Source organism: Lepisma saccharinum, chromosome 1 (genome assembly GCF_977018435.1).
Source record: "Lepisma saccharinum chromosome 1, izLepSacc3.1, whole genome shotgun sequence".
Classification (NCBI taxonomy): Eukaryota; Metazoa; Arthropoda; class Insecta; order Zygentoma; family Lepismatidae; genus Lepisma; species Lepisma saccharinum.
Window position 1 is genome coordinate 203,070,218 of NC_139229.1, and position 14,133 is coordinate 203,084,350.

At 38.8% G+C, this 14,133-nt stretch overlaps 1 protein-coding gene across 3 annotated transcripts in view; it reads left to right on the plus strand.

Moving 5' to 3' along the window:
• LOC145991240 (putative ammonium transporter 1) overlaps positions 1 to 14,133 on the plus strand; it is a 66,553-nt gene that overhangs the window by 41,665 nt on the left and 10,755 nt on the right. For all 3 annotated transcript variants that reach the window (XM_083127208.1, XM_083127217.1, XM_083127209.1), the window contains exons 4-8: positions 1,041 to 1,268; positions 1,938 to 2,137; positions 2,924 to 3,151; positions 4,099 to 4,210; positions 4,667 to 4,785. In XM_083127208.1, coding sequence (XP_082983334.1) covers positions 1,041 to 1,268; positions 1,938 to 2,137; positions 2,924 to 3,151; positions 4,099 to 4,210; positions 4,667 to 4,785 — 887 coding nt within the window. The remainder of the gene's footprint in view (positions 1 to 1,040; positions 1,269 to 1,937; positions 2,138 to 2,923; positions 3,152 to 4,098; positions 4,211 to 4,666; positions 4,786 to 14,133) is intronic.

Sequence of the window (14,133 nt, forward strand, 5' to 3'; positions counted from 1 at the left end):
TTCTACCACTCGATTTACCTCCTCCTCCTCTGCCGATATGCGCGGCTCTGCCCTACAGTTAGCTTGGACAGGGTATACTGTCTGTTTATATCACGGTAATTGATACAACTGTGATTTATTCACACGTCTCCACTCCCTTAATAGCCCAAAAATTCTTCGCAAAGGCTCGGTTTATGGTTATTTGGGCTCTAAACTTACTCTTATCCCCTAAATACGAACTTAGATGCAAAATTCTGGATAAATGGCACAACAGCCCAATGAGAGCCCGGGTACCTACCGACTGTCGGGCTCACTCCCACCTGATTCTACTTTCACCCGAGGTGGGAGGTCATCCAACCAGTTACGGCTGGTCAACACGACGAACCCCCAGTGGTTGTTGAAAGTTTTCGTGACCTGCTTACGCTACTCATTCGTAGCTCCCCAATTTCCTCACGATGGTGGGTGACCACTGGTACCATACACAGGTCGAAATCTCAGGAGAAAAGCTTTTAACTTCGCTCAGGAGAATCGAACCAGCGCGCATTTCCTAGCCGGAGACCAAATCATGGGCGCCTTAGACCGCCACGGTCACTGCGTGGGACACTGGATAAACCTCTGTCTGATAATATGCGGGAGATACATCCAGGCAGTATTGAACTAGCGTCTCGACATAATAGACCATTCGAACAACAGCGTTCACATCAAATACTTGTATTTTGATTGAAAAACAAGGAAAGTTATTCTGTCAAATCACGTTATGTCGGTTGCGGTATAGCAGCTTTGGCATGAATAAATTTACTCTTGCATCATCACTCTTGAATAACCCTGTAGTAAATTAGTGCTATTACATATTAAATTATCTATTTGCTTACAAGTAAAATGCACATTGGATATGCAATTGCTAAGAAGTTCTTTCCTAGTGTTAATATTTTATCCTAAGGAAACTCGTACTTACTTTCTACAACACCTAGTTTCGTGACACACACAAAAATATTACTCCCTGCAAACTTTGGATTCGGTTGCCTATAAACTTTTTATATTTTGTTTCTTCCCTTATTTAGCCCTAACGGTCGTGATTTATTGGATAATCGGATTCGCCTTCCAGTTTGGCAGTGGACCTTCCTTCATTGGCTTGTCCTTCTTCGCTGCTGTGGACTTGCCTTCTACGTTTTTCAGCCTTTGGTTCTTCCACCTGTTTCTCCTGGTGGCCGCAATGGCTGTTGTCACGGGGGCGCTTTCCGAGAGGTGCAGCTTCGGTGCTTACGTCATTTACGTCATCCATTTCACAGGTAAGAGGGAGAGATGAAGATTGAAACAGAGATAGCTCAAGATTCAGAGATGGGAAAAGGGGGAATGAGAAAGACATGCAAAGACTGTCAATAAAGCAACACATATTCATTTTTTGCTTCAGAAAAGTACGAGAAAGCCTGAACACCCAGTAACGGCAATTGAGTGCCAAAACTGGCGAAGGGACGCGAAGAGAGTTTACTTTTTCTTGGTTGACAAGGCTTAGCATTGAAAGACCATAGTGTGGGGATAAAAAGTGGGTAACTACCCTCCACGCCCCTTAATCGTCACCATTGTTCAACACATTTTCCTTTGTCAGTTAACATAGCCATTACAAGTTTGAAACCTGGGCACAGCATTGATGTGTGTTTGTGTCATAGTGATTAACCGCAAGATATAGAAAAGTAACGTAAAGTAACTAAAATAGGAAAGGCATCTGAAGACGTAATTCCTTCATTTAGAAATTGAACTGCAAGATAACCATTTTTCTAGTCACCATCTTTTCCCTTTGTTTTGGAATATTTGGCAATAATATTTCTCCATTTCCATTTTAAGACGTCAAGATTTATTACGGGACTCCGAAGTACACCTGTATTCCAGTATGAACGTTAAGCTTAAAGAATTTATAGATAACATTTCTTCTTCATAGATGTATGTTTTCCATGTTTCAGGTGTAATGTACCCTATAGCAGCTCGCTGGTCTACTGAAGGCAAGGGCTGGCTCTACATCGAAGGGCTCAGGGACTCTGCGAACATCGGAGCGGTACACCTAGTATCGGGAACTTCGTCCTTGGTGGCCACTCTGCTCCTAAGGGCAAGATTTGACCGTTTCTTCATCGGAGACACTAGGAACAAGGGACACTCCATACCAGTTAAGTCTTTGAATGCAATTCTATTTCCCCGTAATGTCAATCTAACGAAAAAGAAGAAATGGAGAAGACTAAACTTCTATTCTCTCCCACACACTCACTCAGTTTCTCACAACCACTCACACTCACACCTACACACTCGTACTTTCACACATCAACATGTTCACTCTACCACACCCACACACTCACTCACTCAATCTCTCTTACTCTGTCACACACATTCACTCACTCTCGCTCTCCCGTAAGATTTAACAATATTCCAAACAGACGCGTAAAATTGAGTTTGATTTTTTAAGTCCACTTGTATGTACAGATAGGCTAATTGGGACTGGACCTACAGTTTAAAGTGGGATCCGAACCACTATGTGCTTCCACCGGTATCGGGACCCCTTGATTTTACAAGGCGAGAACGTTACCACTACGCCACCTGAGGAAGCCCAGACGCCTAGAGTTATCGAAATACCTATTCATTATTTATATTTTCCAATTTTGTTCTGTTTTTGATTGTTTTTACGTATTTTTCAAATAGGAGACAAATAACTGCTCTAAACAATTCGTACATAAGCATAATTAAGGAGTGTTTAATGTCCTAGTCTTAGTTTATACGAAAGGCTTAATTCTTGTCCTCACAGTTCCTTGAACTTATCTGGATATTCATAAAAAAAATTGTTAGGATAGTCCAGAACTACTGATTCCAGAAATAGCCCATTACTGATTGTAACACTGCGTCAGAAATACCACCATCACTTTGCATCATGCTAATATAAAGGTTGATTTATATTTTCCAGATCACAGCTATAGGATCGTATCTAGCATTCGTTGGTCTCTTGGGACAGAATGTAGGGAGCGTCTACAGGTCCCTGGGGAGTTCCGTGAAAGCAGTGGCAGGGGTGAACACGGTCCTTTCAGGGTCGTCGGCTGCTTTGATAACCCTGGTGCTTCACAGATCTGGTCTTTTCGGCACTTCAAGGAAGTGGAGCTTTCTCACGACCTCGAGTGGAGCTCTTGTTGGAATGGTAGAGTATACGAACACCATTGCAACCATAAGTGGAAGTTCAGCATTTTTTGATAATTTTCAGGAAATTAAAAGAATTCGAGTTTGTCAGAAATAACAGTGTTGTTCCTTCGGTTCTGGAAATCCATTTGTTTTGGTATATTATTTTTTAACTTGCCTTGCTCAATTTACTCCCTTTACCACCTCTAAGTTCCTCTCAGAATTAGCTTTCTTTTTTTAAAAAAATGAACTATCCTGCATATAAACTGATAAATAGAAATCCTATACTATGGAACTGAAATGTTGAAAACTTATTACGTTACGATGAACTTATTTATGCAGGATATGAGTACTTCTTAAATCTTGAAAATTCTTAAGCTTTAACTTAACTCTAGATTAATTCATGTACATGTATAAAAGAACTTTCGGTGTAGATAATAAATTGTAGTCTTAATTTTATACACTTTACATTTAATTTCAGCTGGAAAAGAAACAATACTTCATCACACTTGCACAGTCGACATCATAGGCAACAGTAAAGGAAACGTTTACAACCACGTTCATTAACTCTGTTTCAGCAATGTAATGTCATTAATTGAAATACACCAATAAGCAGAGGACATCTGCTTTGTGATTAGAACAATTCAATTCCTTGAAAAACACGTTGTAGAATAAAAATGAACGAAAATTTCAATGGACAATTTGTGTACTGTATTCTTAGCTATTATACAAGAATTATTGAATTTCTTAACTTGTTTAACAGTGCTCTCAGTTTTTCAATTGTTCAAGTTTCACATAAAAGAAACCATAGTAGGTTCATCATGGATTAATATAAAGTGGATTTACTGAACAACTTTAAGGAGAAAATTAAATTAACAGTAATTGCACATTTGTCACATGTTGATGGAAGAGAATCAAAATTATTTTAACTTGTTAAAAAATATATTTCCCCATATTCTTCCACTTCAGATTTCCGTTGGAGCCAGTTGTGGTCAGATGTTTCCCAGAGGATCTTTTGCAGCTGGAATCATTGGAGGGCTTCTCACCTATTGCTGCAAGCATTTGTTAATGAAATTTAAAGGTTTCTAATACATGAATCTTCCATTCTCAATTACGTTTATACACACGGGTAGATTTACGAATTTAAGGGAATTGTAACACAGAATTCAATAACTAGGATAATATATTTTAACCTATAATGTAGCTAATAAGAAAATGTAACATTTATCATAATTTAGTTAATTAAGGAAATAATTATTTATTGAAATCAGAAATCATTGTCATTTTACATTCAAAAACTTCTTTTTTACTTTAGTGTTTATTCTAATAAGTTATTTCACATTTTACATGAAATTTCGAAATAGGTTTAAATAACCAATGATATCCACCATAATTTGTCGTGCTCATGGATAATTTCCATACCGTATTAAATAGGCCTAGATTCTGGGGAAAAAACATCCCGTGGCTAATTAATATCTTAGGTAGCTCACAGCAACAAAATTGCGAACTTCGTTGATTCTGGATATATATTTTGCAGTGGATGATCCCAGAGACACTGTTGCTATTCATTTCGTCGGAGGATTCTGGGGACTCATAGCAGGACCCTTGTTCCGAGAGGGTGGGATTGCATACTCAGGCGCAATAGGAGCTTGCATGGTGAGACAGAAACAGAAGTCATTTCTAATCATAGTCATTTGATTGTATTTTTACTATTAATATTAGTATAAGTAATGACAGTAGTAATAGTTATATTTACGCTGTATTGTTGCCATAGGATACACAACGTATTACCCACTATGACATGCGTTGTGTAACATTTTCAATATCCCTATATTGTAAACCTTACATAATCAGAAAATTGACGTATATATGCTTAGTTCAATTTTCGGCTATCAGAGGGCGTCGCCCCCTGAATAGCCCTACCGGTGCTGCCTCTATCGGCAAAACTTGGTACTTGCGGGCTAGCCGTAACCTCGGCACACAGCCGCACTCGCACTCGATCGCCTGGAAACGAAACGGCAACAACCAGCTTTGCTGCACTGACATCCTTTTCCTTGCCGGAGGAGAGAGACGTACCTGACCATGCTGTTGGTAGAATAGAGGCCAGCCATTTCAGCCTAGAGTGTGATGGGCCTACGACTTAGAACATTGGACTACAAACGGAGTGTGGTGCAAGCAGCAATAGAGGCAGAACTTTGTGTATTAGGTACGTAAACTCTCCCCGTGCAATAGGAACATAACGTCGTATTTTTGCCGTATCTGTGTCGTAATTTTTACGTTCCCCTTTTTTTTAATTTTTACATTAAGGCGATAAAGACTTGTATGTTCAACACCCCCCCTTTCTTTTGTCCTCCTTGAGTGCGCGTTGGTAGACCAATTGTCCACGCACCCTTTTGTCAAAATGGACAAAACAATGAAAATTGGACGTGACGTATATGAACAGAATTAAGTTACGTGTGTTGATCATTGTGCCCCCAAACGTTTATTCAGGCTATTTGCGCCCAGTGCATACATAAATAACCTAAGAACGGGCGCACGCTAATTTAATGAACAGTCGAGCCTCCATCTTCGTACTAGCAATGCAATTTTTACTGCCCATTTAACGTTTGTCTAGTGATTTAAAAACCAAGCTTAATTAATTTGGAACTTGCAGAGAAAAACTACGATCCTTTATTGACTCCCTAGTTGGGACAGAACTAGTTATTCCTGTTAGTCTCTTCCCCTCCTTTGCGGTAGCATTAGAATAACCAAGGATCAGAATAATAATGTTAATAAGCGAGGTATGGTTATACCCAATGGCATTAATTAACGTATTGGTTAAATATTGAATTTACAATTATGTGATTGAGTGTGTTGCAATAATGCATGCACGTGAGTGTAATGCGTATTTATGATTGATGCTCAATTAAATGCTAATGGTTGAATAGGTGCACGCGGGACGTGCTAAAAAAAGAACGCGTGGTTGCACGCTTTTGACAAGTATAGACATTTCATGTATGGTTATTGTTAAAGTTGATACTGTTTTATGAGCAGTCTTGTTTTTTTTGTTGTTTTTTTTGGAGAAATAAAACTGTGTTATTGAGCAATTACATTTATCTTCTTCATGGTTGGAATTTTAAGTAAACTGTGTTGTTTGCTACCTTTGAAGTCTAGTTCGTTAGCTAATGTAAGGAACGTACGTCGCCAGAGGAATAATAACTAGAAATACGAGTGGTTTTGTGGGGCATTTGTTGTAAAAAAGAGAAAGGTAAAGACGTTGGTTTATTTACTAAAACTATTATATGCAATGGAGAAGGCTTAAAAGGCTATTCATTGTCGGGACCCTTTGTTTAGGTACATATAATATACATATACAGGGTGATTCAAAAGTCGCGCGACATAGGACAACTCCGTTATTTGTGCAGATACCGAAAAAACGATAGAGGGCATAAGTGTAGGAAATACGTTTTTGGAAATCATGAGCGTAATTGTTGCGACAGCAGATGGACCATTTATTAGTCTTGTTATTAGTTATTGCTGCACAGAAAAATTCAACATTACGGTCATGATTTAAAATGTATTTTCCAACAATTTTGTTCTTGTTTCCTGCACACAATGAAAATAATACAAATGCAACATCACGGTCATGATTTTAAACATATGAACAACAATTTTGCCCTCTATCGTTTTTTCGGTATCTGCACAAATAACGAAGTTGTCCTATGTCGCGCGACTTTTGAATCACCCTGTACGTATTTTTCTCTTCCAGGGCCTTTGTCTCGCGCTTCTCGTAGGTTCTGCTCGCAAACTCCCGCGTTATCTTGCGAGAAGTGCGACACAAATTTAGAATTTGTAACTAATAGTACGGGTCTCACTTTTTTTTCGTTTTTGCAGCTGCGGTTGCCGCGCAGCCGCTTCCAATTTAAATATCGCGAGCAACCACAACTTGACCCCAACTAATACGTTACAAAATTGGTATCAGAGCATGGTTCCATTTTGATCCATTGTAGCAACATTACAATTGTTACTATACAAAATCTGTACCGGAGACTGCGGATACTCCGGTACAGTCGTTTTCTGCAAACCCTGTTTCCATTTGCGACAATTTGCCACCTCAAATTACTTCAACTTTTTCATGTACGCCAGCTGTAGAGCACTCAACACAGCTTGGGCAGGGATGCCTGCATCAAAGGATACTGGCCGATCTCTTGTAGATCAACCTCCTTTTTCGCTCCATGCGGAGTACCCATTTTTGTTTGAGGGTCATCCGACGCCCACGATTCGGGTGCTTATAAATCAACAACCCGTCTTTGCATTACTCGATACCGCTGCATCGATATCCTTAATTTCCTCTTCCTTTTTGGATACACTTAAAGGTTCTCCTCCAACTTTTACGGATCAATCTATGGAATTGCGAGATGTGACTAATCATTCTTTTTTCTTATCAGCATATTGTCAGTTAACTTTACGACTTGATCGCTTATCTTGGAAATGGCGATTTTGGGTGTCTGAGACACTTCCTTCTCCGTTAATTTTGGGCACTGATTTTTTGGTTCATGCTGGAGCTACTATTTCCTTTGAAAAGAAGCTTTTATCTTTTTCCTTTCATCTAGAGGGTATTCCAATAGCCTTTTCCTTATCACCTCCTATCGAGGCCCAGGATGTTCCTCCTTCTTCTTTGGAAGTCTCCTCCGAGGTCAACCCCCAATTAGATATTTGTACTCCCTTGTCCCTTTGAATAGTTCACCTTTACAATCCTTGTTGTTTCAATTTCAGGATGTAGTCACTGAAAAGGTTGGTTCTTGTACTTTAGAACCAGTTTCGATACCTGTTGTGTCGGATATTCCTTTTCGATCAAAACCGGTCAAGCTTAATACAGTTCAGACTGAAATTTTGAGGAAACAGATTGAGGAATTACAGGCGCAACACATCATCGAACCGTGTCGGTCTGCTTATTCTGGCCCGGCCTTCCTTGTGCCCAAAAAGAACGGTACCCACCGCTTGGTATGCTCCTATAAACATCTTAATCGTCTAATCGCTTATGATCAATTTCCACAACCTCGTATCGATCTTTTGTTTCAACATCTACAATCAGCAGCAGTATTTTCTTGCTTGGATTTATGCCAATCGTTCCATCAGATACGGTTGGACGATAGGAGTAAGGATTTAACAGCCTTTGTAACATCGTTTGGCCAGTATAGGTATACTCGTGTTCCATTCGGTATCAATCTGGGCACCCAAATATTGACCAGGGCACTGGACGAAATTTTGGGCAAATTCAAATATAAGTTTCTCTTGAACTATGCAGACGATTTGCTAATCTATTCACCTGATATTTCTTCCCATTTAGAACACATTACAGAGGTTCTTCTAGCTCTGCGGAAGGCTGGTCTTACCGTTAACCCTCACAAATCTACTTGGATGGTTCCAGGGATCAAGTATCTTGGTTATATCATTCGGAAAGGGCAGATGCTTGTGGATCCAGATCGGGTATCCGCTATACAGGATATCCCCCCTCCCAAGAGTCAGAAGGGTGTATCTCAAGTTATGGGTTTACTTTCATATTACTCCCGTTTCTTACCCCAATTCACGGATCGGACGTGTTTTCTTACCGATAAACGCAAGAAAGACACTCCTTTTGTATGGACTTCTGACGATCAGATTCGGTTTGATAACCTCAAAGCAGCCTTTATTGAACATACAGTTCTTGCGTTGCCTGATTTCACAAAGGAGTTTGTACTGCAAACGGATGCTTCCAGTTTGGCTCTTGGTGCGACCCTAAACCAGCGGGAAACGGATGGCTCATTGCGCCCTATTGCCTTTGCGTCAAGGAAACGCACCACTCTCGAGCGTAAGCAGTCCATATACGAAGCAGAATGTTGTGCTATCGTATTTGGTTTTAAGAAATTTGAAACTTACTTGACTTCAAAACAATTCACTCTCCAAACTGATAACCAGGCATTATCTTGGTTACTTAAACACCCCGAGCAATTTGGCAAGTTCGGACGTTGGTTATTATATCTTTCCCGTTTTTCTTATAATGTGGAACATATTTCTTCTGCTAAAAATCCGGTTGCTGATTGTCTTTCCCGCATGCATTCCCCAGATGATTTTTCTATTGCGTCACCCTCTTTTACCAGTTTCGCCTGTGCTGCTCCTAAATTTAATATCATCATATTGCAGCTCTTCAAGTTCAGGATCTGGAATTGTCTCCTATAATTACTCAATTGAAGAACAACCAACAAGTTAAACACAAAAAATCGATTAATGGGGGCGGAAGTAGACTGAAGTGCAGAAGCTATATCCGACCCAGACAAGTCATAAACAAAAAGGTGAATATGGTAACCAAAAACTATGAAGGACGCGCCTCAGGGCTAAAATTTGCTGAATGAGAAGAGTTAGGGCGACGGCGACACGTAGAAATCAGGTGACCCCTCCGGCGACAATACGTACAAAAGGGGGAGTTATCCCGAGAAAAGGAGCCATGTTGGTTTTGGGAAACGGGCGCCTACAAGTTCACTGATTTGTTCCAGTGGTCCGTTTTACTTGTTTCAATGGAAAAAACTTCCTTCGCGTACTGAGTGAGTTCCGCGAGGGACTGGGGGTGACCTCGAAAAAGAAGACACCCAAACTAATACGTTACAGTTGGTGTCTATTGATGACCAAGAGATCTGAATGATGGAAATGGATTTGTGAACTCCGGATAAAAAAATACCCTTCATTCATTGATACAGGTAGATGTTGGTGGAAAGCCTCACAACGCCGTCAACGTCTCTACCATCTGTGAGGGCCTCTTTTTTTCAGTTGGAAGAAGGACGCAAGGCCATTTGTACGTTACAGCCTTGCGCCGGAGAACCAACTGCAATCGAGTTAACATCTCGATTGCGGATGCATTCGACATAACACGTCGATTTAATCCGTGTATAACAAGATCCACGCTTATATATGTGCAGCGAATCTTGTAAATCAACAGGTATTTGGGCTTCATTTCTTAATAGATACAAAATGAAAAATGTTCACTTACAAACACAGAACAACACAAAATTGACGATCGTGTGATTTAGAGATGCGACTAGTAAAAATGGCGCGTGGCGTGGGGATGCATAAAACTTCTTTCAAAGGGATAGCTTCATCCAGCTACTGCTCCTTCTCACATTCGACGCATGATATCCTTCAGTAGGTCAATGCGTTCTTGCGAGTCTTTGTAGGCAGCTGCATCATCATCCGCCTTCATTTATGCAATATTTTCTAATTGTCTTGAAGTTGTGTGTGTAAGTGTTTTGTATAGAAGGCAAAAATAAAACTTTAATGTAACAAAAGCAAAATATGCAAGTGCAGCGAGGGTAATATACTTGCAATGAATGGCTCAAGACGGGAAGAGATTTCTAACTGAAAAGTAAAACTGGTTCAATAGTGGTACAGGTAGATGTTGGTAGAAAACCTCCCAACGCCGTCAACGTTTCTACCATCTGTGAGGGCCTCTTTTTTTCTGTTGGAAGAGGGACGCAAGGCTATTTGTACCTTACAGCCTTGCACCAGAGAATCAACTGCAACCGACTCACACAAGTCGACTGCATCTGTGTATTACAAAATCCACGCTTCCATGTACACAGCAACAGAACTTGTAATACAACAATAATTATTTCTTCATTGTGAGTCTGCAAAGACGAAAAATATATAAATCTTAGCCCATTAATCACATAAAGTTTCTTAACCTAACATACAAGTTTAAGAAGTTACTTTGCAAACCCACAACGAAGAATTACGTACTTATAAATAAACAATAGCATAAATTCAAACCGTCATGCAGTATGTAACCATTTTGCAAGGTATTTTTTTACCGACGTTTACCTGAAGAAGAAAATAAGATTAATTTTTAGCAAGACGTCCTTGTACTTAGTTGCTAAAACAAAATTGATTCAGTCGAGCGTAACACTAGAGACTACGGTAATATTATGCAATTATTAATAGTTTTTGTGATGTAGTAGTTAACATAACGCGTTGCGAAGCCAAGATGATATCTTCAAAATATGCTCGCAATAGATTATAACCACAATGATTCCTGAATATTTGCAGTTCCTTCACAAGGGTGGTAAATATGAAGCATCAATGGTGAGGGAACCGACAATGGCGTAAAGAGTGTTAATAATTGGAAACATCTCGTTTTCCCCTGGGATATGTCTATATGCACCAACAGAAAATTATGCTGCGGCAAAGCGGTCTATTACAATACATAATACCATGCTCAGTAGAAATATAGGACTTTCCCCAAATTCTTTTAGTCGAGCTGATGGAGCATTTCAGAGTTTGCAATTGAATTCCTTGATTCAGTCGTACGTAGATTATCTCAGCACCTTTCATCTGTCTTCTTCTCTTGGTAGAACCTATCTTGGGGCTTCATGTTTGCCTCAACGCAGACTGCTCTCTCTCAGTAAACGGTATAGGGGAATGCTCGAGTGCAACCTTGAGTCCCTCGTCTCGCCTAAGCAAGAGAGTCAGTTTCTCCCTACCCATTTGACCCATTGGACCTTAGTAGAATTCCATAGCTGATAGACTTCTTGAATTCCGTCGATGTCTGGATCTGAGGATCAGTCCTATAGTTTTCCTTGCCAATCGAATCACGAAAATTCTCTCATCGTTTCTCTCGTGATCGAAGTCTTAACCCTTGCCTACAATGCCACAATTATATCTGTAAGGCCAAAATCCCCAAATCATAGATCACATCTAGACATGACATGCAAGATGTCTGTAGACTATCTCCTGAAACACATGTGTATGAATATGGTTGTTAATTAATTCAGTCCGAAATAGAAAAGTTCGACGAATGGAAGAATTGCATGTGGAAGATCGGTATTTTCATCCCTAGACACTCCAGATAAATACTGCATGTTGTTTCGTGTATATTGTTTGTGCTATGCGGTGTTGTAATCCTCTGGAGGAATCTCGATACGGACGCTGTAGTGCCAAGGTATCTGTTTCTTGGAAAATAAGCGAACTACAGGCTTCCTTGAAATTTGAACATTCGACACTAGCTCCACAGATCCCTGTCCAAAGCTGCAAATATAGCATATTGATTGGTAACGTGGGATGGAGTGATAACATTCATTTGAAAAGATAACTTCCCTACTCTGTATTCCAGACCAAGAGTTTCGTACGCAGCGCGTTAAGTTAACATTGTGAACAAAGATGTTATCAGATATGTGTTAAAGCTACCTTTTGCCCAGAATTTACTGAACAATTAATCAATCATGTCAGGGAAATATTAAGAACGAGTGGTAGTCAGATTGTAATCTGTTAACTAAAAGCAATTTCCCTTCCAATTACAACTGTTATTTGCAATGAATTTCAGCTGAAAATACAAAATGTGAAAATATATTCCTTGCTTTTCAAGAATTCAACCATGCTTTCTAATACGATAGGATATATTGCACTTTTAGTTCAAATCTTTAATGAAATGTTCACTCTCTTATCGGCTACTTTCATATAAAACTAAATACTCTTGATACATTTTTATTTGCGTTTTTGTTTTCAAGTCTGTTTTTTCAGTGAACCACTAATTATATTTTAAAGAATAAAAAATAACCAAATACATTTTCGTGCTATAGAAAACAAAATTCACATTTTAAGGTTTGGAGTTGTCTTGAAATACTAGATAATGAAATACTTAATCGAGTAAGCTAGTCCTCTAGTTGGTTAATTGCTATACAAAATGTGTGAACTTTTCTGTATAAGTTTACTTAAATAAGTAAACTTATGCACTTTTATGTCAATTTTGTATTCGAATATCTTTGTTCTTATAACACATTTCGAAACAATGTAAAATTGTAAATATTCGTAGCGTCTGTTATAATAATATCGCGTCAGTATAATTATCTGCAATTTTATCCATTCGTACATGATATCAGTTGCTTAATCTGTGCTTCCTCTACTTTATAATTAACATAAATTATGAATGTTTGTTCTTTAATGATATGGAAACATATAACGTCAGACATTGCCCCTGCATGCTTGCAGGAGCAGTGCCTTGGCCCACATAAAATCAAATTGGCCCACCTTGTCAAAATGATAATAGGCAAAAATTTCATGATAGAAAAAAAAGTGCAAATTCGTATGAAAACAATGGAAATCTTCCTTTTTTGGAATATAAATGAAGCTGTGGGATGTTAGCTGACGACATCGGATTAGAAGCCATATTAGTTAATCTTAGATTATCTATGATAAAGACTTATTATTAAGGATAGAACCCATTTCATGAATGCAGTTGTGCTGAGTTTCGATTTCGGTTTTGATGTCATGGCTACAGTTTTACGTAGTACATCATTATTGTTGAATTTTCACTTCATTTTTGTGCACTAACGACTGCTTACATTGTTGCAAAGTACAACGACATGCTGGATTTTATGTTTTGCGGATTGGGAATCAATTTATTCGGTACACAACATTTATGTCTACAAAAACAACCAATTACACAAGTATTACAAAAGCAGAAATTGTGTCTAAGGAAGAATTCATACATAAGTGGTGACAAAGCGCAAACCACAAGAAACACGGCCCACAGGGACAATACTGCCACTTAAAGGGGAAATTCCCTCGGTGCTGGGAATATCAGGCAGAAATCAGAATGAACAGGAAAAAGAGAAATTTTATGAAAATATCAAAATTGCAGGAAAATTTGTATACATACGGCTCACATATGAAAGTCAAACTGATTGAATTGTGGAACACATTCCTTTATTTCCTCGCGTAATTTATCCCCTCACCCCAAACAAACCTAAATTAGAATTTTAAGTTGGGCTTGGGAACAAGAATTATCTTCCCAGTATCATATAACTATTAAAGTTATTGTAATTTATCGCAAGTATGAAGTTAATATTTGTGAAATTTTCATAGTTCGTATATTTTTCGCAACGCGTACAATTTGCTATCAATAAATAATCTTCAGTATTCCATTATTTTTTATTTCATCTATATTCAGTAAGGTCTAACACTTCTGTGAAACAATGATTTCTCTGAGACAGTGAAAAT